The 27426-nt window shown below is 55.0% G+C and overlaps 2 protein-coding genes across 4 annotated transcripts in view; one reads left to right on the forward strand and one right to left on the reverse strand.

The window, feature by feature from the left end:
• IFT140 (intraflagellar transport 140) overlaps window positions 1-27426 on the reverse strand; it is a 93186-nt gene that overhangs the window by 20627 nt on the left and 45133 nt on the right. For all 3 annotated transcript variants that reach the window (XM_059692624.1, XM_059692625.1, XM_059692626.1), the window contains exon 18: window positions 24188-24387. In XM_059692624.1, the coding sequence (XP_059548607.1) occupies window positions 24188-24387 (200 nt within the window). The remainder of the gene's footprint in view (window positions 1-24187; window positions 24388-27426) is intronic.
• On the forward strand, window positions 1447-23306 carry TMEM204 (transmembrane protein 204). The gene is made up of 3 exons (XM_059692629.1): window positions 1447-2367; window positions 7422-7577; window positions 21503-23306. Exons 1-3 carry the CDS (start codon window positions 2088-2090, stop codon window positions 21745-21747), a joined length of 681 nt encoding a protein of 226 aa, XP_059548612.1. The 5' UTR covers window positions 1447-2087; the 3' UTR covers window positions 21748-23306.

Consider the following 27426-nt stretch of genomic DNA (forward strand, 5'->3'; position numbering starts at 1 on the left):
GGGAATTGCAGCTTTGCTCCTGGCACAAGCCATGGAAAGTGGGGAAAAGCCTAAAATAGGTCAAATTCCTCAGAGAATTTGGACAGACGTTTCTTGAGACCCAGATTCTCCAAAGACACCCTGCCTTTCAGGAATGCAGACTCAGTGGCGTGGGCAGCCTCACAATGTGCGCGGCACCCGCAGGCCCCATGCGGCACCCGGGGGCCCTGAGCACACCTGGGACGGAAAGCACCCAGGGCCAGGGCTTCCACGGCTGGGAACTCTCCGCAGCTCCAGAAGTGGGGAGGAGAAAGGTGAGGACTGGGGAGACCAGACCAGCTGACCCCCGCTGAGGTCATCGCATCATCTCTGTGACCTCTCTGAGCCCCAGCTTTCTCTCCTGTGAGGGTACTGGTCCCTACACCTTGGGGCAGCGCGTGAAGACGGCCAGCAGCCAAGGCACGCGCTGTCCTCCCGGAGCTCAGGGTCTCACGTTGTGGGCGAAGGCCCACGGGCCATGCTGCTGACCTTCCTTTTTGCTCATGCAGCTGCTCTGGGGCCTCGGCTGGCGACTGCCCTGCGCTGGCGGGGTCTCCGAGGTGATGGCACAGAACCTCCCGCTGTGTTGGTCGGCGGGTCCGGAGGGGTTTGAGCAGAGCAGATGAGGGCCTGTCGAAGCCCCAGCGGCTGACGGGTCAGCTCGAGGTCCAGCACGCACCACCGTGACGGACCTGGTCCCTTATCCGCTGTGCAGACTGACATTCCCGTCAGCAGCAAACAGCCCAGGCCAGACCCCACATGCAGTCCCCTTCAGGCCTCGCTGGGTGCCCTGTGAGGAATGTCCAGAGCGCCACCTTCTCGTATTTCAAGGATGACGTCCTGGTCTGGTAGTTCTCCAAGGGAGTCCCTGACCTGCCAGATCTAGGCAGTAAGTGGGTCTGAGGTGGGACACGAAGGCCCGTCTCAGGGGGCCCTCTACCACGCCCGGCCCTCCTCTGCTGCTCTCCCCTCTGAGCATTTCCCTCCTCCACCTGCATGTCCCTGGGACAAGGGCGGTCTTGGCACACCGTGGGCTGGCAGTACCTCTGTGCGGAGGAACAACGGAGGGTTGGGTGGGCGACCGGTCACCATCGTGCTGCCTGCCCTGACCTTCCTGCCGCTGTCCCAGACCCAGCACGGGAGACTGCCTGGAGCGCTGTGGGCAGCACCCGAGTGCCAGGCTGGCCACGGCCCAGACAGACAGGTGGGCCCGTGGGTCTGTTCTGGGCCAGCACCCCAGCCCTCTCTTTTGGAAAGGAAGATGGGGAGGAGCCGGGGAGGAGGGTCATGGAGCAGGACTTCAGAAGGCCCCCCTGCCTTTCCTATCAGGAAACACATCCTGTTAGTGTCTGGCTGCTGCACAGGCAGCTATTTGTTGCAGTTGGCTACGCCCTCCAGCTCACCAAAAACAGCCTCAAAAACAACCATTTCCTCTCTGCTGAGACACAGAGGGAAAATGCACGCGTGCGCGCGCGCGCACACACACACAGACACACACACATACTTCCCCACAGCAAGCTCTCTGCTTTCCAGGACCAGCCGTTTCGTGTTGGAGGCACCAGGCAGGGGCTCAGACAGCACAGAGGCTGCTGAACCCGCACTGCTCCCCGCGGCCCTGCTCAGAGCCTGCCTACCGCACGGGCTGTGCTCGAGCGCAGCTGGTTCTAAGGGGTGAGGCCGCTGACACCACGCTGCCGCCTGCCTCTCCTCCCCAGTCACTCTCTGTTCTCCCGCGTGGGGGACAAGAGGCTGCAGTCTCCCTGGGCCTCTGCTCCCCAGGACGACGGCGCATTCAGGACTCTGGGCTCTCGCTGGTGCCCTGCTTCCTTCTCGGGATGGGCCACGCAGTCACCTGCAGAGCAGGTCTGTCCCTGCTCCAGGTGCAGGAAGGCGGGTAAGGAGGACCGTGAGGTGGGCTCACCGGCACCTGTTGCACGGGCCTTCCCAACCCTCCAAGAATGAACGGTGATGTCCTCTAGCCGCCCCTAGCGCGTCTTGGTTCTCCCAGGCCACAGCAGCTGACCAGGACCAGGACTTTCTCCACAAGCGGTTGGCACCAGCAGTCAGTGATGACTGTCCAGAAGCTGGTGGCCACAGCCGTGCTGGTGGCCCTGGTCTCTCTCATCCTCAACAATGCGGCAGCCTTCACCCCCAACTGGGTGTATCAGACGCTGGAGGACGGGCGCAAGCGAAGCGTGGGGCTCTGGAGGTCCTGCTGGCTGATGGACAGGGCCCGGGGCGGGCCGAGCCCCGGGGCCAGGCCCGGACAGGCGGACACAAGGGAGTGCGAGGCCCTGGGCTGGGGCTCTGAGGCCGCAGGCTTCCAGGAGTCCAGAGGCACCGTCAAACGTAAGTGCTCGCTTTTCTGTCTCCTTTAGGGCGGTAGGGCCTGCTGGCCCTACGAGGCATGCAGACGGCGTGGGTGGAGTGTCTGCTGACGGGTGAGGGGTGCTTTGGTCTGAGGGGCAGCGCTGGGGGACCAGGGGGGCCCCCGAGCTCCATGCCCACCCTCCCCTGGCAAGCCACAGGCACACTTCAGTCCTACTCGGCTCAAGCCTGCCTGTCCTTCACGACAGAGTTCTCCTCAGACAGCGGTGGGCTTTTCTCGGGCGTACACATGCTAAAGAGCAAATGCATTAACCAAACCAAGAAACATACATTTTTTTCCTGGTGGAAATTAAGATGGTTAACGAGAAAAATAAACAAGAAGCTTAAGGACACATGGCTGAGTTCTGACTTCATTCCACAGTCGTCAGGGTGGTGACGGCGCTAGGCGGCCCAGGGGAGACCCTGCAGGGCTGACTGTGGGTGGGACACCGGCCGGCTGCAGCGCCCGGGCCCCCTGCCCCTCTGCGACGTCGCGGGCCCTGGCTGGCCACGCGGGGCACTGGGTCTGTCCCTGCTCGGGAAGCTGGGAACCCGACTTTGAAAGTAGGGCCAGGTTTGCATGTCCCAGAGGGAAGGGTTCACCTACGCAGCCACGGTGGCTGATGGGCAAAGTCTCCCAATGACTGAGAGGGTCTAACTCGCAGGTGGGTGTCATCCGTTCTGAGGACCAAGTGTGCCTTTCAGGAAATGTGACACACGCGAGACTGCAGCTGGGCCTTTGCTAGATGCTGTCAAGGGGGTCCCCAAAGTCTTCAAGCAACGCAAACATGTGATGTGCCCGCTGTGTGGCTGTTCCCCACTGCTGTGGCCCGGAACCCCGGCCTGTGAGGGAGCCCGGGGGTGGGGGTGGCGGGGAGGATGCCGTCCCATTTCATAGGCAAAAACCGGAGGCTGCAGGAAGCACGGGCTCAGACGAGGTTCCTGGGGGCATGCAACCCACTCTGTCTCCTCAGAGTCCCACACCACAGCCCGAGGGGGTGTCTGTCCGAAGGGTGGCTATCTGCCCGGCAAGTAGGGAGCGAAACGCCTCTTTAATAGACCAAGTGCACGAATGACTTCAGACTTTTCTATGAGCTCTCAGAACTCAGGGGCCTGTGGGGAACTGGACAGATGCAGATGGACTGGGGTGTCTGTAACTGGCTGGTCAAGAACGAGCCTTCCGGTAGGGGACTGTCCTGAGGAGCAACGAAAGCCAGTGGCCCCGCATGGGAGGGGGAGCCTTGGGCCTCAAGGGCTCCTGCCACGGTCCCCCACGCTGACCAGGTGCCCCCCCTGTGTGTCCACTCCCTCTGTCCCCATGCTAAGGACTGGTCACCTCAGGCCAGGAGGACACACAGGGGTCCTTCTGACCCCCACACAGCCAGCCCACGCTGCGCTTCCCTCCCGCCCTGCCACGTGTCCTGAGCAGCCCCACTCACCTGCCCTGGTTTGCTGTCCGTCCCAGACCACCTGCTAAGCTCCCTGACCAACTTTTTCCCCTGTTAATCCTCACCTGAGGATATTTTTCCATTGATTTTTAGAGAGAGTGGAAGGGAAGGAGGGGGTGGGGAGAGAGAGAGAAAGAAACATCGATGTGAGAGAGACACATCAACTGGTTGCCTCCCGCATGCACCCCAGGTGCGTGTCCTTGACTGGGAACTGAACCTGTGACCCTTCAGTATGCGGGCTGACACTCCAACCACCGAACAACACTGGCCAGGCCCTGACCAACTTTTAAATTAGCCTCCCGCCATTACTATGGTGCCCGTGGCAGCTACCCTTAATGGATCTCTGAGCATCAAATATTTACCCAGAACAAGGGAAATGTCTACAGAAGCTTCTCTTGAGCAACTCTGAATTGAGCAAAGTGAGCCCACTTCACACCAGGCCCCTGTGACATGAACAGAGAGCAGCAAGCCGGCATCCTGGCCCTGGTGGCCCGGAGCCGGGGCTTCCTCCACCACCTTAAGTCAAGCCAGTGCCCAGTCCCATTAGCTCCTATGAACAACCCAGCCCACGCTGTGCCCACAACCTAGCCAGGCACAGAGACGGAGGAAGAAGCAGGGAGTGCTTGGACGATGCCTGCTGCCTCTGCACGAACACCTCCACACCAGCCAGTTGTCGCTGTCAAATGATCCCGTCCGTCCGTGACGGGGCGGTGGGGTCTGGGTTGCAGAGCTGACGTCTGGTGCAAAGTTCAATCCCGAGGACCCATCTAGGGACGCCAAGGGGACGCGCATGTCCCTGGTCACACATCACTGGTCCTGCTTTGCCCAGAGAGCCAGGCTGCCCTAGATATCCCAGACCTTGCGCAGGCAGCCAGGGCAGTGGTCGGGGACAGCAGGAGGCTCCGGCCAGCTCTGAGCCAGCGGTCCTGGCGACGCCCTATGGCAAACATCTGGAAGAGACATAACTCGATTTTGGTCAGGGATGTTGTGCTGCTGGGTGTGTTGAGCAAACTGGGCAGGGGCACAGGGGCCAGTCCAGGTCCTCCAGCTGCCCTCAGATCCAGTGGGCCGCCTTGAGGATGCTTGCTGGGCAGGACGCAGCGATCCTGACTTTTATTACGGACCAGGTGGCTTTTTCCTTGCTGTGAGGTTTGGGGGGAACATGGGAGACTTGAGGGCCCCCTTTGGCTCCCAAAGAGATCTCACAACCTAACTCCGGCGTCCGTCTTACTCTGGTCCTGTTTTCTCCGTCATTTTTCATCTTCCCCTATTTCATGCATCCTGTCAGGCACCTGATGCTTTTTTTCTGAAGCGAGCTGTATCATGAATAAACATAGTTAAATCCTGGATACATGCCCTGCCCATTGGCGATTTGATGCTCTCCGGCCCCAGGTGGGGGGCCTGCGTCTCCCTGGAAATGCAGGTGGACGGGGTGTGTACCACTGCTGCCCGGCCAGGTGACATCCGTGCCACATTCGCATTGGGCTCCTTAACAGCCAGGCCCTGGCTCTGGCTGGTGTGGCTCCTTTGGTTGGGCATCGTCCCGTGCACCAGGAGGTTGCTGGTTCGATTCCCAGTTAGGGCGCAGGCCTGGGTTTCAGGCTTGATCCCTGTTGGTGGTGGTGGTGGAAAGTGCAGTTGGCAGCTGAGCAATGTTTCGTTCTCACACCAGTGTTTCTCTTTCTCTCTCTCCCTTCCACTCTCTCTAAAATCAATAAAAATATATTAAAAAAAATGTCAGGTCCTGCTGCCCAGGCTATGACATAGGCAGGGTTAGAACCTGTAGAACGCCTGGGCGTGGTGGGTGCCAGCCTCCGAGGGAAGGGAGTACAGCTCAGAGAGGAGTCTCCTCAGGCCGCATGGCGAGTCTCTGAGCGTCATGTTCCATCCTTTACAGCCTCTGGACATCTGCAATATGGATCCTCAAGGACTTGGGCAGGGCCTAGGTGGCGGCTTGTGAGCTTGGGGACGCCACCTGGAGCCACTGCTGGCTGTGCAGTGCAGGGCTGTGCACACAGAGCTGCTAGGAAGGACGAAGCTGGATGCCCGGGTGGGCAGGGCAGCAGGCGGAACACGGGCCAGGTCCCTGGTGCTGAGCTCCTGGCTCTCCCAGCCTCGGTCATGTGGTCTCACTGCACCAACACGTGCTCCCCTGGTGCCCGTGTCCACCCCAGGCCACTCCCCTCCTCAGCCAGCAGTCCATTCAAGTCTTTCCTCACCTGCAAGGCTGAGCCTGGGAAACCGGACGGACTTCTCCGGGTCTGGCTGTTAACCTCCGTCATGTCTAACACCCTCATCTATGAGGTCACTTCCACCCCCTAAATTCTACATCTTTTAGAGAAGCAGAGCCTCTGTACAGTCATATAAATGGCAAAAATAATTGCAAATAATGGCAAAATCAGTGTGAAGGAGGAGGCAGGAGCCCCAGCCTCAGCCTTGGGGGAGGGGAGGAAATCGCAGACCCCGGTGAGCACACGCCCCTGTGCTAAGGCTCAGAGCACTGCGGCCGCCCTCCGCCCCGTGTCTGCTCCTTCCTCCCAGCCCTGGACCCACCGCCATACCAGGCCTGGCCCTGCTGGCACCCTGGGCTCCCCAACCTCACCCAACCCCTGCCTCCTGGCCCTGTGAAGGGCTTACAGTGATGGCAGTTGTTTCTGTGATTGCTCTGAAGACTACAGATTGTGAGCTCAATCATGGGGAAGTACAGCCCACCTGGGTAGGGGCTGTGCCTGCAGAAAAGCGATTGAGAGAGCAGGACCCACGGTGCTCAGGAAGGTGAAAGGGTTAATGTGGTGGTGACTGTCATGCATCTAGTGGCATGCTCTCTCTCTCCCTCTCCCTCCCCCCCCCCTCTCTCTCTCTCTCTCTCTCTCTCTCTCTCTCTCGCACTTGGCCCTCGGCTCTGGGATCTCCTAGAATCTGCTCTTACTTCCCAGAAGCGGGGCCTCTGCTACTGTCCTCTGGCATCCATCTGGCCTCAGAGCCAGTGGTGCCACCCCCAGGCCAGAACAGGCACTGGGAGGAGGCCTGGGACTGGGGAAGGGGAAACCCTTCAGGCTGAGGATGACAGATGGATGGCAAGAAGGAAGCAGCTGAGACACAATGGGGAGGAGGAGCGCACCCTCCATGGCGGGAAGCGGCACAGCACCTCCACTCGACTCAGGCTGCACAAGCCCAACTGTGACTGTTGCCTGGCAGGGACAGGGAGCCACAGAAACCCTCGCCGTCTGACATAGGCGGGGGGGGGCGGGGGGCCCCGGAGGCTGACAGACCTCACTTGGCTCTGTGGTGGCCACCTTAACTGTCCAGAAGGGCCGCCGGGAAGGGACGCCCCTGCCCCTGGCCTTTGTGGGTCACCCACAGCACTGCTCTGTGCTCCCTCTGCCCTGTGTGTATGTCCCTTGCACCTCACTCCTGGACTGGGTGCGGGTGGGGGAGCAGAGTACACGGAGCCTGGGTTGGGGGGCAGAGGGAGCTCAGTGAGGCTGTCAGTGCAGACAGAGGGATGAGCCCCAGGAGGAGAGAGAGACCCCCCCGAGCCGCCCGCCTGCGCTGACCACCTGCCTTCTTTCCTCTTGGCCCCTCCAGTGCAGTTCGACATGATGCGAGCCTGCAACCTGGTTGCCACGGTGGCCCTCGCTGCGGGCCAGCTCACTTTCATCCTGGGGCTGACGGGCCTGCCCCTCATGTCGCCGGATTCCCAGTGCTGGGAGGAGGCCATGGCTGCTGCGTTCCAGCTGGCGAGTAAGTACCCTGGCCCCAGGGGCAAACCAGCGGCAGCTTCTGTTGGGGCTGGAAGGCCCACTGTGGCCTCCTACTGCCACAGCGGCCCGGGCCACCCTCCTGCCCCGCCCGTCCCTGTGGGCAGGAGCAACGGGACGTGCACACGGGGTGGGGCGCGCGAGGATCCGAGCAGCAGTGGTTTTGTATCTCCAGCGTGGCCCTCGGCCCTTTTCCATTTCGAGACAAGGTGCTGACTCGGGGATGACGTGCTGTCTTCCAAAGTCTTCGGCATCTAGCATTTTCTCTGCCCCCTGCGGGCCGTGTGGCGGTGGCCTGGGTTCACGCCTTCCTGAGGGTGCAGCAGCCGGAGGAGGGGTGCAGCAGCCTGCCCTGGGCAGGGGGCGAGTGCCATCTGAACCTATGCCTGGCGAGGGGAGGCAGCCCCGCTTTTCCGCAGGGCAGCCAGGACCAGAGCCACCAGGGAGTGAGCCTCTGGAACAACTTGGAAGCCGCCACAGCCCCGGGGGGTGGCTGGAGGGTGAACTGGGGCTGGGCATGAGCACACCTTGTGGTCTCGGGTGCGAGCGGTGGTGTCAATGGTGGAATTGCTCCGAGGTGCCCTGGTGGCCGTCGAGGAACCCTGAGGGGCCGCTCTGCTGGTTTCTCTCGGCCTCTGCTCCTTCTTGCTGGCTCGGGGTTAACCACCGTGGAAACCTGGGATGTTCAGGCTTTCCACTCCCTACCGGGGAAAGGTTCGGCCCGGCCCGTGGTCCCAGGGGAAGAGGCTGACGAAGTGGCCAGGGCAGGAGACACTAGTAGCGGACGTGCTTGGCGGAGAACGGCAGCTTGTCCCAGTGTTGAAGGTGCAGTTCCAACGAGCCCAGTGGAAGGAACGCTGGGAAGTCCGAAGTGAATCATTCTAGGAATAATGGGTCCCAGCCCCGTCCTTCGGGAGAACATTCCCAGCAGGATGCCGAGGCTGGCAGGTGTTCGTGCGGGAAGCGCCTGGGTGTGAATCGGAAGGGCCTCCTGCGCCCTGAATGGGAGGCGGTGTGGTCCTGAGCAGGTCCCTGCCCCAGGCTGGGCGCAGCAGGGGCAGTTGAGTGCGACCGGAGCAGAGCGCGGGGTTTGGCGCGAAGGGGACTGGATTGCATCTTGGCTCCATCAGTTATTCTCCATGTGACCCAATCCACACCTCAGTTTACCCAACTGCAAAGCAGGGAGGAAGTCTGCCCCCCACTGGGCTGATTCTGAGAATTAATGAGGCAGGAGGACGGATCTCTGATCACTCTGCCCCCCACCCCCACCCCCTCCTCCATGACTGTGGGTGAAAACCCAGACATTCCAAGTGATTCAGGAAAAGTACCCATTTGCCCTCTGCTAACCCGAGGGCTGTAAAACAGAACTGGTTTCTCGCCTCAGTGAATCAACCCGTCTCTATCTATCACGTGGGGTTATCTGAAATTCCATCCCTTCAAGAAGGAAGTGGAAGATTTCGAACCGTGATTGGAAAAGCTAGATTAAAAACAGACATTTTAGTGGCATGGAGGAAATGGAAGTAACATTTCCTGATCTGAAAATAACTCTTAGCAGGATCATCATATCACTCACTGCAGTGTTTCTCAAGAATTTCTTTGAAACATTTATTTAGAAATATTAGGAGAAATATTGTGGGTTTGGTGTGAAACTGACATCTTACTTCCTGCAAACTCTTATTTTAGAACAAGATAGTGTTATTTACAAGTAACATTTTTTAAAATCTCAAAGGGCGGGGGGAGCCCCATGAGCTAAAATCGAGTTGTCTTGCAGCAGCCCTGGCAGTGGGAGGGCTGCCAAAGGTCGCGGGGGGGGGGGGGGGGGTCCTGCGCTGGTGGGGGGCAGGGACATGTGCTCCTCTCCTAAGCATTTCCAGGCCAGCACGCCCTGTGGGCAGGCCGGACGGGGCTCTACCAAAAAGTCAGGCAGCTGCGGATGGAAAAAGCCAGGAGCACCGGGCGGCAGCCCGCGCTGTTTCGGACACAGGCAGCCTCTCCCCTTGGTGTCTGCCCGCTGCTCCCCACAGGTCTGTTTTGCCCAAAAAGGAAATGCATTTGGCCCTGTTTAGACTTGTTTCATTGACAAACAGTACAGAATGCAGCTATGTGCCTTTCTTCTATCGCGCTGCTAATTTTAGAGTTAGGTTTTTTCCTGTGCTCCGGTCTGTTTTAAACAGTCAGGGGGAGACTGAAGGGCGCCAGGATATCCTGTCCCAGGAGGGGGAAATGCCTGCTAGTACCTGTTACGCAAGCCAACCTTGAGTCCCCAGTGCCCGGGCCAGAGGGTGGGCAGGGGAGGAACGAGGAAGGGAAAGCACATGGCGAGACTGGGGGCCGGGAACAGCTGGAACCGGGCAGAGGCGGCACACGCTGCCAGGAGGGCGCCCTGGCCCTGCCGCCCGCGATGGGTATCTGCCCACTTGCTCATTCATTCCCAATCGTTTCTGGGCACAACCCACACTTAACACGATGCCTGGCCTGCGTCTGTACAAGGACAGTCTCAGCCGCTCAGAGCTGCGGCTCCAAAGGGCCAGCTCACATTGGGGACCCTACAAAACGGCCATTTCCATGGATCAAAACCTAGGAAATAGCAGCCATTTCACCCGGTCTGCTCTATCATGTTCAGGCAGCCGCATGCAAGTGTCTACTTTCTCTGCAGAATTTTCCAAGTGTCATTTTAATTGACCTTAAAGGTGAAAAAAATTCCTTTCTGTCCCTTATTCCACCCCCACCCCATGAGCTGAATATGCTGTGAAAAGCCTGCGTTTTCCCTGTGGAAAGTACTCTGCATATCAGACACAAGCCCAGGGACCGCTGGGTCTCTAACAGCCCCTGGAGGTCGGGGGGCAGGAGGGTGCAGTCACCATGGAGGGGCTCTGCACTGTCCCCGGCCACTCCCTCCGCCCAGCTCTTCCTGTTGTAACCAGTACATGACAGACACCAACGGTCAGGCACCCTCTTTCTTCCTCCCACCACTCAGTCTGCTGGTATCCAACTTCAGAGCGTAGAGGCCTCTCTCGAGGCGACGAACAGTGAGGCTGCGACCACGTGCCCCTCATGTTCTAATGACGGCAGAGGCTCCTGCAGGGTGGGGCTCTTGGGCCATCCCAGCCCCCGAGCCAGCAGCTGCGACACATGGGCCCTGCCTTGCGAGCATAAGTGCTCTGTCCCACGGCCTCACACAGGCATGAGCTTTGATCTGACTCACTCCTTGACCCTCCTGGTTCCTCCTCTCGCTGCTTCTCCTGTTTCTTCGTGTCTGTGGCCTCACTGATGTACGCAGAAAGGCAGTCAGAGCAGGGACAGCAGCGCCGAACAGGGGGTCAGAGGGCGCCACCTACGAGAGGTGGAAGGTCTTTCCCAGACTCGGATAAGCACAGATGCTGACCACTTGTGTCCGATCCTGGAGCAGAAGGTAGAGCCGGGGCGCAGGCTGCAGCAGCTCAGCCATGGGCCCTCAGGGTTCGGAGAGCAGTGGCTTTCCCAGGGCATGTGGGGAGAGTGGGCGCGAGCAGGCTGCCTGGCTCTGGATGGGGCACCTGATCACAGGCCTGCAGACCGTCTTCAGCTGTGCTTGCTGCTGTCGGCATTCTGACTTCCCACTACGGCCCTGCTGGACACCACCACACGGAGACGCTCCAGTCCCCAGGCACAGCCTCCGTGCTCTGTCAGGACTTAGGGCTCCCCCGAGCTCACTGCGAGAGCCGGAGCCCCCCAGTGCGCCCTCAGCCCATGCCACGGGCTGACTGACCTGGGCAGAATGCTCTGGGGGCTTGGAAATGTCCTAAGTGTGACCCTCCTGCAGCGGCCCTCACTGTTGGCTACGCAGGACTGACTGCCACATATGGCCCTCGCTGACGTTTTTAGGTGGGACGAATGATCTAGCGGTTATTCGGGGCTCTGTACTTGGGTCAAGTTGCGTCTTTGAAGGGTAACTCCTTGGCCATCGCTGAGCCTCTGGGGCAGTGCACCGTCGATAGGAGTCCCAGCCTGAGAGCCTGTGGCCGCGCATGCTCGATCTGGAAACATAGCGGGCGTCCCCCACGGCCCGCCGTCCTTCGTCAGTGCCTGCTGGTGCTCCCCCTGGGGTGGAGGACTGTGCACCCCGCTACTGAGAGCCCTGGGCTAGCAGGCTCTCCCCCTTCGTCTTGTGAGCCAATGTCCTGCCTGATGACAAGATGGAGTCATGCAATGGGGGACCCAAAGACCAGGCTTCTCATGTACTCCCTCCCTAAGCTCTCCTCTCTCACCCCCACTGCTCATTCAAGCCTGTGCATATGCCACCTCTGATCCGTTTTGGAAAATGCCGGTATATACGTGAAAAAATTCCCTAGCGCCGCCGCATCAAGGACCTGAGAAATGGTGTCCCGGGCTGCACCCATCCATGCCTGTGACACCCAGACACTTTATGATAAAACACAGTCCCCTTCGCAATGTCCCAAAGTGGGGCTTCTACCAAGCCATCTGCCTTTAGACAGTGGCTGCAGGTCCACTAGCCACACATTTGTCGCAGGGTTTCTTCTCAGGCATCCGTGGGTTTCTTATTCTAATATTTGATATTATTCCTAGTTTATGATTTCTCAACCCTCATCATAAGTAGCCCTCACCCTCCATCTCGGCGGAAGTTTCATCTGGCCTCGTTGTCAATCATGTGAGTGGCCCTGGACCTTCCTCTAATTTATCGTTTTCCTCAAAGTGCAATAACCGCAATGAAATGATGCAGGTCAAGTACAAATGGTGTCCGTGCCGCACCATCCATCTTCGCAGAGGCCGGCTGTTCCATGTCTCGTTCTGAGCTGCCCTCACAATGGCCTTGGGGGCTCCTTGGTACATTCCCAACAGCTCCTCATCTCCTCTATGCAGCTGCCCAGCAGCCCCAAGCCCTCGTGCTTTTCTCCCAAAGACACGGACCAGCACTTGTCTGTTTCGGGCCACTTGCACCCCAATTTCCAAAGACTGGCACCGTAGAGAGTTCGGTGCCATCTGCACGCTGAGCTCTTCCCTGCACACGCGCGCTGCAGCCGGGACAGCAGTCCTCGCATGACCACCTCTGGCGCCAGCTCGGGGCTGCACTCTTTCGCTGGCCTCGGCCAGTCTCCTCCTCGAAAGCTTGAGCAGGATGACTAAGAGAGGAGTTTACTGTGGAACCTGGTCAAAAGCCACTTTAAAAGCCTCACATGGACTCATGTCTGCTGGTTTCCTCTTTCCATTTCTGGAAATCATTAGAGGTTTTCTCATGATGGCAAAACCTATAAACACACAAGGAGCCACTCACCCCCGCCCCTGAGAATGCTGATTTTATCAGTCCTCTAAGGTCAGTCGAGGTGATAAATGGCAATTGTCTCGGCATCTCAGGAGCTGGTGGGAATTCTGCTGTTTTCTTAGGCTCAGGGACCTTCTCATAGGACAATATGAGGTTTTGCTTGGTCTGGATAAATTTCTATCATCTGCCTCTGTGTCCCATGGCCCAGCCTACATCCCACTGCACCTCTCATTTCTCCTTCTCCTCCCTTTCCTCCATGCTGCTCCAAGCGCTGGCTCCTATGGACGTGTCTGATCATATCCATCGTACCATCTTTAGTCTGTCCTTTCTCCAGAATCCCTCCCTCTAAGGGAAGCTGTTCTCAACCTGTGGGTCGCGACCCCTTTGGCGGTCGAACGACCCTTTCACAGGGGTCGCCTAAGACCATCCTGCATATCAGATATTTACATGATGATTCATAACAGTAGCAACATTACAGTTATGAAGTAGCAACGAAAATAATTTTATGGTTGGGTCACAACACTAAGAACTGTATTTAAAGGGCCAGAAGGTTGACAACCCCTGCTCTAGGGAGAAACACTGGACAGCCACTGTTTTTCTGCTCACAGTGTAGCAAGAACCCAACCACAGCTGTGCCTTGAGTGGACCCATCAACTAGCTGGTTTGCTCTGTAAATACTCTCTCTCGAAGCCTCGCGCCAGCTCTGTCACAGGTGCCTGCTCTGCCAGTTCGGCTGCCGTGCACGCGGAGGCAGGTGTGCTGGGCGAAGAGCTCCGGGGTCAGCCCCGCGGGCTTCCACTTCTGCCACCTGCGTGTGCTGACCGTCACTCAGGAGGAAGGCCCCGTGACAGACACCGCCGCCCGAGGAAGCGGGCAGGAAGGAAGAGAAAGGAAAGGGCGCTCTGCAGGCCGAGTGTGAATCACACTGCCCACCGCGAGGCCGGCCACAGGAAGGGGCTGCTGCCTTTGCAAACAGAAATCCATGAGGCGGGAACCAACTCCATGTGCAGAATTTGGTGTGTTTGCTCAAACTCTCCCCTTTGATTTGTTTCTGGACAAACATGAACATCACTGCAAAGTCTTTCCAGGGACAGCTCTGAGGAGAGAGGGGTCTCTACATCAGGCTGTAACAGAAACAGAAAATCTGAGGTTGACCAGCACAGCAACATACCTAGCGCCTCAACACCGCGCTCCCCCTCAGCCAGAGCGCTCGATGACAGTAAGAGGCTAGTTTGATTTCAGAAGGACGTCTGTACAGGCGACTCCCCGGCCTCTGGGCTGAGGCTGGAGGCGCACAGGGAGCCCACATGCTCTGCCTTTCCGTGTCTCTGTGGCTTTTTACTGCTGACACGTGGCACCCACAGAAGATCCCACGCTGCCTGTGTCTGCTCAGTGCCCACAGCTCCCATTGGCTCGGGCGGGGCTGGGCGACTGGTAACCCCTGGACCCAGCGGACACTGTCTAGCAGCTGCCCCTGGACGAGGGGGGTGCGAGTGTCACTGCACCAGCCCTGCCACGCAGCAGCCGCCGTGGGGCCTGGGCTCTTCCCGCAGCACAGCCCCCGGGCCCGCTGTTTCAGAAGGTTCTTTGCACCTTCCTGGTGCAGAGGAGGGTTTTTCTAAATGTGTGTTTTAGTGTGAGGGAAGCAAACCCCTTCTCTGACTATATGCTGCACTAAAATAATGCAAAGCCCAAACTGATCTTTATACAGAATAAGTCGTGTAAATGTGGTAACTGTCCCTTTCTACTTCACCTCTGAGTTACACCAGCTGGGAAGTGAGACACCCACACCTGGGCTGGAAACAGCCAGTGCTGCTCACTGCTGGCTTTTCCAGTTTCCAAGACAAATGATGAAATAGGAGGAGGCACCGCTCGTCCATTTTCACTCTGCACAAACGCCATTTGCCAGGCCGTGCATTGCCCCTGCCCTGCCATCTTTATCACTTTCCTGCTCGTGTTTTCAGGATGAGGTGGCGACACCCAGGGTGTCTGTGAACAGGTGAATGTACACTTCTTTTTTCTTTTGTTAATTCTCACCCGAGGACATTCCCATTGACTTTGGTTGCCTCCTGCACACGCCCCAACCAGGGCTAGGGGCTGAACCGGCAACCCAGGAATGTGCCCTTGACCGGGAATCGAGCTGTGACCCTGTGGTGTGTGGGCCAGTGCCCTAACCACTGAACCACTGGCCAAGGCAAATTGACACTTCTTGAACCAATTATCCATGCCCTGAATGTTCTTTCATCTTGTAATGGGAAAACCAGACACACTTTGAAACTGCAGTTTGTGTACCTTGTAGGCAACATAGCTAAACAGAGAGAGGAAATAATAAACAGATTCCAGTGGTTACAAAATCACAGCCGAGCCCAGCCGGGTGTGGCTCAGTGGTTGAGCGTCGACCCAGGAACCAAGAGGTCGCTGGTTCGATTCCCAGTCAGGGCACATGCCCGGGTTGTGGGCTCAATCCCCAGTAGGAGGCAGCCGATCAATGATTCTCTCTCATCACTGATGTTGCTCTCCCTTTCTCTTCCTCTCTGAAATCAATAACAAATATATACTCCGTATATTTTTAGAAATCACAGCCTACCCTACTTTCAAAATACAATAGTGAGCTTAAGAAGTAACAGTACAGTTGAGTAGCCTGAGCTGCTGGGGAATTTGAGTGTGGGCATGGGACAGCGTCCGAGTCTTGCCACTCGGTGCTGGGAGGGTGCCTTGGCACTGCCCGGGGTTAGAAGCCAGTGGCCGCTCTGCCCCCGCAGTGTTCAGTGGGTCAGTATTTTCACCACTTGGGGCTCAGAGTGCTCTCTCCACATGCTGGTCTCCTGGTGCCACAGGCCTCGCCTGACTGCTCGCTGGGAGGGCTCGCCCAGCCACCATCCCTGCTCACTGCCAGAGTGCTGGCCCCTCACTCCCACCGCATGTTCTAAACGTCTCTTTCACAGGGCAGACCACGCTATAGTGACTAATTTCATCTTTATCTCCCCAAGAAGAATGCCAGGTCCCCAAGGAAAAGTCCACTGAGCCTTAGAAACCCCCGCCCCCGCCCCAAGCACACATGAGTGTAATCTGAACACACGAGTAGGTCTGCCGAACATGCCGCGGTAACCAATGCCAGGTGCCGGCACAGCAGCCCGGGCCCCACGCTCAGTGACATCTACTCAATTGTGGGGACCGGGGTCTTGTCCCTATGACAGGTTGTAGTCATTAAGAAGCTCAGAAGAGCCTTCATTCAAGATGGCAAAATTAGTTACAATAGTAATAATTTCCTTAATAATAAATTAAGGTAGTAAAACAAAAGAGAGAAAGAAGCTTAGAGGACTTGCTACGGAAGCTGCTATTCATCACGTCTTCTTTCCCCGCGACCACACTACACTCTACTCTGCATTAGGGGATCTCCTTGCATTTGTCTCAAACTGGGTGACTCTCTGAGAGGCCGAGATGAACGGGTGGGCTGCACTCCAGCTGCAGGGACAACAGCTGGAGGAGGCGCCGTGCTGTGAGCTTAAGCGGAGTGCTGAGGGACCAGGGGCCAGATGATAGAAGGCAACCCTCCCGCCAGGGCTCTTGAAACACAGGGATGGCAGCACCAGGAAAGGCCTGGAGGTAGAACTTGGCATCTCAGAGGCACAGAGAGGCACCAGTGTGGCTACAGAGTGACAGAGACAGGGCAGCCACAAGAGAGGGGGAGGAGATTTGAGGCGGGCCCGGGCCAGGCTGAGGTACGTCCTAGGGCAACAGCTGCCACAGGGCACCTGTGCGTGGGGGGCACATGATGTGTGTCTTCCAGAGCTGACGGTGCGCTTGGAGGAGAAGCGTGTAAATGCATCAGTATCTGCTACAGAACCGACTGTGCACAGGCGAAAGCAGAGGCTGATTGCCAGTGTCAGGACGGACTGCAGGAAGTGCTTGTTAATTAAAGAATCTAAAATGAGGTGCACTTCTAAGATAATCTAAATGTCTTGTTGTGAACTATGTATGCAGAGAACTCAGTGAAACGTGTGTGTCCTGATAAAGACACGCTGACGTGAAACGAGAAGCCCTGGGTGTCCTTCCCGTTGAGCCCTCTCTCCCCCGGGGAAGTGACCGCTGTCCTGCACTTGTGTCGGCCACTCCCTGTGTTTTTTAAATCCTCACCTAAGGATATTTTTGTTGTTTTTAATTGATAATTAGAGAGAGAGAGAGAGAGAGAGAAAAACAGCAATCAGGGGCCTCCCATACATGCCCCAACCAGGGCTCAAACCTGCCACCTAGGCATGTGCCCTGACCGGGAATTGAATCTGCAACCTTCTGGTACGAGACGACGCTCCAAACGACTGAGCCACCGGGCCAGGGCTCCCGGGCGTTTTATACTTTTATTCCCTCGTCACGTTTTCTTAAAGAGCAGCCTGGCGCTGAGCCTGTGGGAACCATGCACACGTGACTGAGCTGTGTCCCTGGGACGTCCTCTCGCACCACTGTTTCTGCGGCCCACCCGCCCCAGCGCAGTGCTGCTCACGCAGCCGTGCACCTGCCCCTCTCCTGTCCCGGCTGCCCAGAGCTCACTGTGTCCCGTGGACACGAGTTTCAGACTTTGCACCTTTGGGGCACAGTCGTTTCCTGGATGAGCAGGAGTTTCACTCCGGTGTAACCCTAGGAGGGCAACACCATGCTGTCCTGAGCTCCCACTCAGTGAGGGTGGGACCCCTCTGTCTCGAACCTGGGCCGACACTTGTGTTTCCTCCCTTTCTACTTCTGCCAGTCTGGTGAGTGAGTGCCTTCTACTCCTTTCTAGATTAGGGCCACCTCTTTCCATCCAGCTCTCATAATTCGCCAGTCTCCACAGAAATGTCTTACAACGAAATTCAAGGTCCGCTCTCTGTGTTCATCAGTGATGTACACCAACCTCAAGACAGGTAACTGAGCTGGGAGCGGGGGTTGCCCTGGAGGCCAGAGAGGCCCAATTCCTTCACACTGTCCTGTTAGGACCAATGATGTGGTAGAACTGCAGCCGAAGCCATGTGACAGATTTAAAACATTCTTATAACACACACAACATGAAAAGAAGCTTAGTTTAAAAAGAGAGAAACAGCCAGCCATCATGGCTCAGTGGTTGGGCATTGACCTATGAACTTGGAGGTCACGGTTCGATTCCAGGTCAGGGCACATGCCTGGGTTGCAGGCTTGATCCCCAATAGGGGGTGTGCAGGAGGTAGCTGATCAATGATTCTCTCTCATCATTGATGTTTCTATCTCTCTCTCCCTTCCTTTCTGAAATCAATGAAAAAATATTTAAAAATAACCCTAGCCAGTTTTGCTCAGTAGATAAGAGCATTGGCCTGCAGACTGAAGGGTTCCAGGTTTGATTCTGGTCAAGGGCACATGGTTGGGTTACGGGCTCGATACCCCTGGGGGGCGTGCAGGAGACAGCCTATCAATGAATCTCTCTCATCGCTGATGTTTCTCTCTCTCCCTCCTTCTCCCTTCCTCTCTGAAATCAATAAAAATATATTTTTTAAGAAATTCTTTTTAAAATATATATTTAAAAATAAATACATAAAAAGGAACGGGTTGCAATCACAGCAGAGGATAAGCGTCAGTACCCCTCCTCCGGGCGGGTGACTGACGCAAACCAGCTGCTGCGCTCTGGGTAAGTTCCTTCTGGTCGAGTTAAGTCGTCAACGCTGCCCTCCCTGCGGGCTCCCACTGGCCTCGCTGGGAGCCCCCTTCAGTCAGGGCCTGGCTCCTCTCATCTCAGACATAAGCTGGATCCTAACTCGCTCTCCCTAAGCTCCCATCCTGCCCCATCCTTCTGAGTCTTGTTGAAACCAGGCATAACAAGCTCCCTTGGATGATAAAAAATGCCCAAAGGCAGTAAAAATGACGAGGACACATAAAGCATTTTCATTCTCATTACACGAAAAACAGCTACAGTTCCCTCCGCACTAATGCAAAACTCGGTGCCATAAAATCGTGAGCAGAGGGTGCACCCTTCCCTGGGAGAGAGAAGTGACAGGTTTTTTTGTCAGTGTGCATGACAAACAGAATTAGCTATTTTTAACAGAAAGGAAGTATCCAGAAGCTTTCCATGTATAAAAAGCTCCACAAAGGACTGTAAGAATTACAATAGAGATTAGTCACTGTCACCATTGTTTCCGACACGGCTGAGGTAGGTGAATGTCTAATTCATACATTCTAGAAGGTGCGTGATGATGAGAACATCTGCTTGTTTTTAGAAAATTCAAGCCTGTCCCCCACACTGCACCCCAGCATTGACGTGTCCCCGAGTTAGTAGGACCATTAGCTGGCGTCGCGCTGCTCTCTGCTCCACCCCATGCTAGGTGTGCATGACGCGGTTTCCTGAGGAAAGCAGGGGGGGCCGCGGGGCGGGACCAGCAGGAACAGACGTGTGGATGTCACAGTGTGGGGCAGGCAGGGACCACAGCAGCAGCAGCCTGGCCAGGGCACAGGGCAGGGAGCATGGACGGGCCTGAGAGGGGCCAGAGTCCCATCTGGACGATGCTGGGTTACACAGAGCCTATGTCTTTGTCAGGCATTTTGGTTCCAAGAAACGGATTCCCTCAGGTCAGCACATCAGAGGGTGGGGTGCTGGTGGAGAAGATGGGGCTCCCTGGGCCTCCCAGGGCTCTGCTTCTGCTTCTGTCCTCACTCTTGCTAGCCATGGCTCCGCTCAACCCCACAGCCTCCTTCGTTTCCTCTGCCTCATTTAGCCCCTTTCCCCCCAGCTGAGAAGTGTGATGATCTCAGGGGACAAGAAGGGACAGGACCAGCCTCCTCGACAGCAGAGCAGTGGTGGCCTCTCCTCCATCCCAGTGTCGGGGTTTCTAGCCTGGATTCAGAGCTGAACTCCATTACATCAGTTCTGGGTGAAAGTCCTGGCTTTCCTATTGTAAGAATCAGTAAAATCAAGTCTCTGGGGCTCCTTAAAGATAAAATTATTAAAGTAACAATGCTGTGGTGTTAGCTATGAACTCAGTGTGAACAAGTCTGGCCTGGCCAGCGTGGCTCAGTGATTGAGCATTGACCTATGAATCAGGAGATTGTGGTTAGATTCCTGGTCAGGGCACATGCCCGGGTTGCAGGCTCGGTCCCCAGTAGGAAGTGTGTAGGAGGCAGCCGGTCAATGATTCTCTCTCATCACTAATGTTTCTCTCTCTCTCCCCCTTCCTCTCTGAAATTACACACACATACACACACACACACACACTAATAAAAGGGTAATATGCTCATTAGACCAGATGTCTTCCAGATGTTATTCTGAACATCCTTCCTGACAAAGCTGGGGGTGTGGCCGGCCTGCAAACTGCCAGCGTCCCTTTGTCCAGGCTGGCCCCGCCCCCTAGCAGGGACCCCTACCCCAATCGGGGCATGGCTGGCCTGCAAACTGCCTGTGGCCCCTCGCCCAGGCTGGCCCCACCCCCCTGCGGGGAGCCCCCAACTTGCTCCAGGGCCCCTTTCAGGGCAGGCCAGCTGTCCCCCACCCATGCACCAGGCCTCTATCCTATATAATAAAAGGGTAATATGCAAATTTACCCTAACAGTGGAACAACCAGAACGACCGCTAGACCAGTCACTATGAGGCGCACTGACCACCTCTTGGTCCCTTTCCCCAGCTGGCAGGCTCCGATTGCCTGATGGTGAATAGAGAACTGGAGGTGGGTTGGGGTGGGGGACAGGGCTGGCAGCGGGCAGCTGGGGAAGATGGCCCTGATCGCAGGCCAGGCCTAGGGACTGTACCCGCTCACGAATTTTGTGAGCTGGGCCTCTAGTATATAATATATAAAAAACACCACATGAAACAAAACAAAAAATAAATGTGAACTAGTCTGTGGGAACTGCCATCAGTGGAAGACTCTGGCCACAGTCCCAGCACAGCCCCCTCCCCTTCTAAACAAATGCAACTGAGGGCAGGGGGTATGGGCGAGAGGGAAATTCTAGAACCAGCTGCATCTATTTAGAAGTAAGAGGAGAAGCCAAACGCGCCATCAGGAGACTCAGACACATCTCCGATCTCGGCTTCTGCCCCTGCCTAACTAAGCATGCAGCTCGAGGCCACCTGGAGTTCTGAAGGGAAATCTCTATTTCTATAGAAGCAAATGCTAAGAACAAGAAAACGCTTAGGAACAGGAATTCAGACCGAGTTAAACACCAATCAGAGTTGTTACTAAGTGAGATTTAGAAAAATGGTTTGCTTTCACTTTGAACGAATGGAGTGTTTATAAAGGTCAGGGAGGACCTACACAGCTACCACTGGGTTTGCTGGGGTGAGGGAAAGCGAGGGACAGTGCCACCTTCACGGGGAGGTCGGCTCAGGAAGCAGCCTGACCCCGGGAGGGTCCAGGAAGCGCACATGGGGACAGACTGCTTTCTTTCCAGTCCTGGCAAGGATCCTGCGCAGGATTTAGCGGGGCGCACACTGCACCCCCACCCCCAGCTACAGACTCAAAGGTCATAAAAACCCACGCGGGCCTAGTGCGGAGCACCTCCACCCTGAAGGCCGGCGCCAGGAACTGGGCTCCTCACCCACCCGGGGAGCGCCGAGGGTCAGGGCAGAGGCACAGCTGCCTCGAGAGGGGAGTCCGCAGGCTCCCCCCCCTCCCCCCCCCCCTCCGAGGAAGGCTTTCTCAACGCATGTCTTTCACTTACAGGTTTCATCCTGGTCATTGGGCTGGTGACGTTCTACAGAATCGGCCCGTATACCAGCCTGTCCTGGTCTTGCTACCTGAACATTGGCGCCTGCCTCCTGGCCACCCTGGCAGCCGCCATGCTCATCTGGAACATTCTTCACAGGAGAGAGGACTGCATGGCGCCCCGAGTGATTGTCATCAGCCGCTCCTTGACGGCTCGGTTTCGCCGGGGGCTAGACAATGACTACGTGGAGTCACCGTGCTGACGGGTGCCAGGGAGGGGCCCTGCCTGGGACTTTATCCATTGTAATGGAACAGTCTAGAAACCGAGGGACTGCCTGCGTGGAGGCGGCGATTCCCAGGGTTTCTTCTATATGCATATGTACGATACACAGGTATGTTTACTATGTTTATATAAATATATGATCATATATCGTCCGTGCCAGCCTCCCCGACCCACTCACAACCTGGCTTCACGCTCACACACGTCGCAAGGCGGCCGGCCCGAGATGCATGTGAGGGCACAGCTGCCCTGCTCAGCGCCCTGGTCTGGGGTTAATTTATTCTGTGCCTGCTGAGACGGGCACCGCGGCCACCCTTTCTTTGGTGAAGCAGAACATCCCGGGAGATTTTCTGGAAATGGCTGTATTTTCCTCGAGGGGCTCAGAATCTATAATCCGATGGTTACGGCTTTAGGACAGGAAGGAGTTAGTAATGTCTGTTTGTGCCTGATTATTTTTCTAAGTTAAAATAAAATGGAAACCTCTTACCGCTGTCTAAAATGTGTGTTGTATCTCCCTACACTGTCACATGGTAAAAGGAATTTGGTCTGTTTTATGTGTTTTTTGTGGGTTAGCAGTAAGAGAAGGGTTGAGACATTTTTAAAGATCTGGTGGGAGTGAAACTTCAGGTGACTCATGTCCTTGTTCTCATTTCTGGTCAACCGAGCCTCAGACGCCCACCCTCCTACAGACTCTGCACGCTGTGGTCATATGTTGGCAGATGCACAGTTAGTGGAGCCGGAGGGGAAAGTCTATTTGTTTAAAGAAATTCTAAGAGGGGTCCACTTCTCCCACATAAAACCTTTGGCCTCTCTTCAGTCAAACACTTGGTGGGCGATACCGTCACGATGCTACACGGATTCCAAACTACCCAGCTCTTAAACCTGTGAGAGGTGAACAGGCCGTAAGTCTCCAGGCTGAACAGAAAACATTAAAACACTGGCCCATATCCTCAGGGACTGCCTGATGACATCGAAAGGACCGTCCTTTGATAGCTGCACGGCTTGAGCTCATGCCACCTGGAAGTGGGATCGCTGTGGCCGTCCTCTGGCCCAGGAAGTTGGCCCTGGGCGCTGTGGGTGCCATGCAAAGCCAGGGTAAGGCCCGGCTGTCACTGGGCTGAGCCTCCAACCCCAAGAAACTTTTAGCTTTGTTGCTTTTAACGTTCCAGAGAAGTGAGGTGGCCAGTCTGGAATTCAAAGGCTATATCGCTCCAGGATAGTCAGAACAAATGGTCCTGCTCACCATCTGGGGTATGCGGATGCGAACAGTCATAAAGCAATTGAGGATGATTTAAAAGCATCCATGGCCTCATCCTCTATAATAAAGCTAGCAGTCAGTGTAGCAACAGCCAGATGCCTGCCCCACAACCAGTACGCTCATGGGAACATTTAGGTTTGAACTTCTTTCCGACAATGGATTTCCCCCAAATCATATGCTAAAAATAATTGTTTTTGAAAAAGAATAATGAAATATTTAAGATGTATAATTTTAATAATATTATGTATATGATTATATAAATGTGCATTAAAGTTTTAAAGTTGGCCATGTGGTTGATTCTAGTCTGTGATCGTGTTTATATTGAATGAAAAGTGAGCAGAGAAAGGCCGAGCTACGCCATGCAGCCACTCTAGGTCACTTCCAACAAGAGTCCCCTTGTCCACATGGCCAGTGTTGAAAGGCCTCCCAACTGGAACAAGGCGTGGCCTGTTTTAGAAATAAGCCAAGGAACCAGGGTCACACACTAATTTGAAAGGCGCATCCATGTTACGGAAACCATCACGGCCAATGAGGAAGGCTTGTTCCAGGCAACTTAATTTTCCATCTTTCTCTTCCCACTTTAGCTTCATTCTGTAATAATTTTTCTACCCTTTTGAGATTGAAAGCTGTCAAATGTCCCCGGGAAGAATTGCTGAATTCTCTCAGGAACAGAGAGGAAGCTGCTTTTAGACAGCTTTGACTGACTTCTTTTGGAGTAATTTTAATTGCATTTTTACTGTACTGTTTTGAGTGTTTATTATCAAATCTTTTTTTGTTTAGTAGCAATTGTTCCCAGAGGGACAGGTATTACAAATACTTAGCAACTGCAGAACTTTCTACTAGGAAGTGTCCAGAACACAATAAAATGAATTAAAACAACTAAATAACAGCCCAGGAGGCTCTAAGCATTGCAGAGGCCGAGAGCCAGGCTCACCTGCTCCCTATGCCCAGCTGTGCTGCACCAAAACTCACTGCTCTACAGCACATGCCTGGTGTGTCCTGGTGCCGGCAAGAGCAGCGTCGTTTCACTGAGTGAAAAGACCAGGGAATACAGCATGACAGTCACAGAAGAGTTAATGATCCTTAGACTCTCAGCTAGAAGGGGAGAGCAAGTACCCTAAGAGTGTACACATCCCTTCGACACCTCTGAGAACTGAATCCTTACCTTTTGATGAGTTTGATAGATTTGAAAGCTTCGTCCATGTCTCCGACGGCGATGAAGAAGCTGAAGTTGAGCATGGCATTCCGGGTGGCCTTGTCGCAGTCCTCCAGCCCCACGAAATCTCGCAGGGGCCTCCTGCCCACCATCTGGGGGATGCGGTTGTCCTGTGAATCCACCCAGTTGTCACTGTCTGCTTCTCCTGGCTGATTGAAAAAAGGCACTGATTACCTGTCAGTTCATGTAAAGCTAATGTCTACACTAAGCCTCTCTCATGTGTCAGCTACGGGGGTTCCTCTGCAGACAGATGTGGATAGTCAGCAGGAGGCCCTGACAAATGCAACAAAATCAGTCCTCATTTGAAATCAGAGCTTTTGGGCTTTGGTTTCATACAGCAGATAAGCAAAGGCAAGTCTATGCACATGAAATCATTTTTCAACCTCTGGTTCCCTAATATCAACTTTTCAAAAGTTATACAATAGTTGTGAAAATCCTCAGCCCTGGCTGGTGTGCTCAGTGGTTAGAGCATTGCCAAGTTTGATTCCTGGTCAAGGGCGTGTTCCTGAGTTGCAGGTTTGATCCCCAGCCCCAGTCTGGGCACAAACCACAGGCAACCAATTGATGTGTCTCTCTTACATCAATGTGTCTCTCTCTCCTCCTCCCTACTTCCCTCCCTTCCACTCTCTAAAAATCAATGGAAAAAAATATCCTTAGGTGAGGACACACACACACACACACACACACACAAAAAAAAAATCCCCACCTACCAGCTTTGTTTTGTAAACTAGAAAATTTTTACTAACAAGTCAGACATGTACACATGTGCACAAGGTCTTAAGATGATACAATGCCATCATGATTTCAGGTGGAATTTTCCAAAATGATAACCTGAATTAGTGGAGTGCCCTCCACTGGTTTTTCTCAGAAGAAATGTCAACCTAGTGCAGAGCTCCCCAGACAGGTGTGCGGAGAGAATGAATGTCTGAGCAGGAGCTCCATATTATAGTGGCTGCCTGAGGCCTTTGTGTACCTGGCACCCTGAAATACAACCGACTGAGGGGACCAGCTCTGCCAACAATTGGCTTCCTTCCTGACTGCTGGGCGCTGCTCTCGCCTGCATGCCCACAGTCTCCTCCAGCCTACCGCCCCCACATACCACCCTCTGCTTCCCCACTGTCTGCTTCTTTCTCTCTGCAGGATCCGTTTCTCTGATGTACACACACGCTACCCTGTGTAAAACGGGGTCATGATCCATCCTCCTGGACCAGTGCCCCTGCACGTCACTGGTCTTGAATTTGTGCTACTCCATGATTTCTGCAAGGCTAGCCTCCACCATCTGCTCAGTTCCCAGCAGCTCTTCCATCTCACTGCTTCTTCTCAAGTTCATCTGTGGTCCCCAACTTCAGGGGGTGCTTGACCGGGGCCTTGAGACACTGGTAGGAGGTGTGGATGGCAAGACCCTTCCAGGCATCAGGGCATGATAAGCAAAGGCCCTGAGGCAACCCAGGGCAGCTGAAATTCAGAGTTCATGGCCATCTGCAGGCTGGGTCACACTGGGCAGGAGGCTGAGGTTTGGGCTGACTTTGCATGGAACGGGGAACCTTTGGAAATGTGCATGTACAGCAAACAACTGGCAATGCTGACCACGGGGGTTTAACAATCACAGGGCAGGACCTGAGGCCCATCAGCCCTGCTGTGATCTCATCAGAGCCCTGCTCCTGGGAGCACACTCGGGAATTCTCGCAGAAGCATGAGCACCTGAGGGCCCTGCTTCGCCTGCCCCCTGCCCCAGCATTTACACCCACTCTCATTACAGCTCCTCGAGAGACAACCACCTGCCCTGGCCACACATGGGAGCTAGGGGCCCAGGGCTGTTGACTCTCAAGTGTAGGGACAGAAACCTCCAGGACGTGGCCAAGGGAAAGAAACACAGGTCAGTAATGAGAAAAAGAGCAGCTTTTAAAGAAATACAAGGCTTTATGACAGCGGTTCTCAACCTGTGGGCCGCGACCCCTTTGGCGGTTGAATGACCCTTTCACAGGGGTCGCCTAAGACCATCCTGCATATCAGATATTTACATTACGATTCATAACAGTAGCAACATTACAGTTATGAAGTAGCAACGAAAATAATTTTATGGTTGAGTCACAACTTGAGGAACTGTATTTAAAGGGCCAGAAGCCTGAGAACCACTGCTTTATGGCCATTTACCACAAGCACCTTAAGAGTCAAATTAATAAGACTTCCTACATTGCAAATGTAGGTCAACTATTTCCTGTAAAGCAGACATCAGGTGACAGCCTGTTCATGCCACGTCTGGCCAGGACAAGAGCTCTGTGGTGACATGGGGAGCTGATACGGTGTCATATCCTTGATAAATCTGATTAAAGAGGACATGCAGGTGAGGTGGGAAGTGTTGTCATAGACAAGTGTAGCTCAACATAAAGAAAGATCTTGAGAAAAGGGCAGAGTTAAGGTAACAGAGGATAAGTGGGGAGTCATCTGACACTGCATCACACTCGTCCCCTCTCTTGGACAACTAGGGGAGTAGCACAGAGAAGACAAGAAATGAGAGAAAGACGCATAAATGTGTGAGAGGAACCAAAGTCCACAATGTGAGACAACGGGGCGGGGCGGGGGGGGGCGCAATAGAAAGAATCCAAATGTCTCCCACAATTTTCTGAGTTCTCAAGTCCAAGAGCAGAAAATGCCAAAGGAGCACGAAACAATGGAATTCAAAAAAATGCTCATCTGGTGGAACCGATCTATTTCAAATAAGGGATTGGGAAAACCTGCATCGACAGAGCACAGGGATTCTGGAAAAGTCACGAGTCCATTCCCAATCTTCACAAAGATCCATTTATCACAAGTAAATGTCAGTCCGTACACTATGCATCATGCCCACGGCCATGCCATGTCATTTTATGTGGTATTTTTAGGGACATGGGAATGAACTGTGCCCAGGTTCGATGTTTGAATCACTCCTGCCATGACACGAGCAGTTTTGCAGTCTCAGAACCACAGACCCACACTCAGCTCGTCAGGGGACGTGCAGGGGCCAGGGGGCCACGCAGCTGAGGAGACCAAGTCCCAGGGAAGGCAAGTAACTTGGCCACAGGAACCACATTGGGGCACGAGCATGTATGTGCTGAAAACAACCCTGTTCCCTCACAGACTTAAAACCTACATGTATGTGACGTGCACAAATGTAGGTAAATACAGACGACTCTTGCAAGGCCACATGC

This window comes from Myotis daubentonii, chromosome 4 (genome assembly GCF_963259705.1).
Source record: "Myotis daubentonii chromosome 4, mMyoDau2.1, whole genome shotgun sequence".
Lineage (NCBI taxonomy): Eukaryota > Metazoa > Chordata > Mammalia > Chiroptera > Vespertilionidae > Myotis > Myotis daubentonii.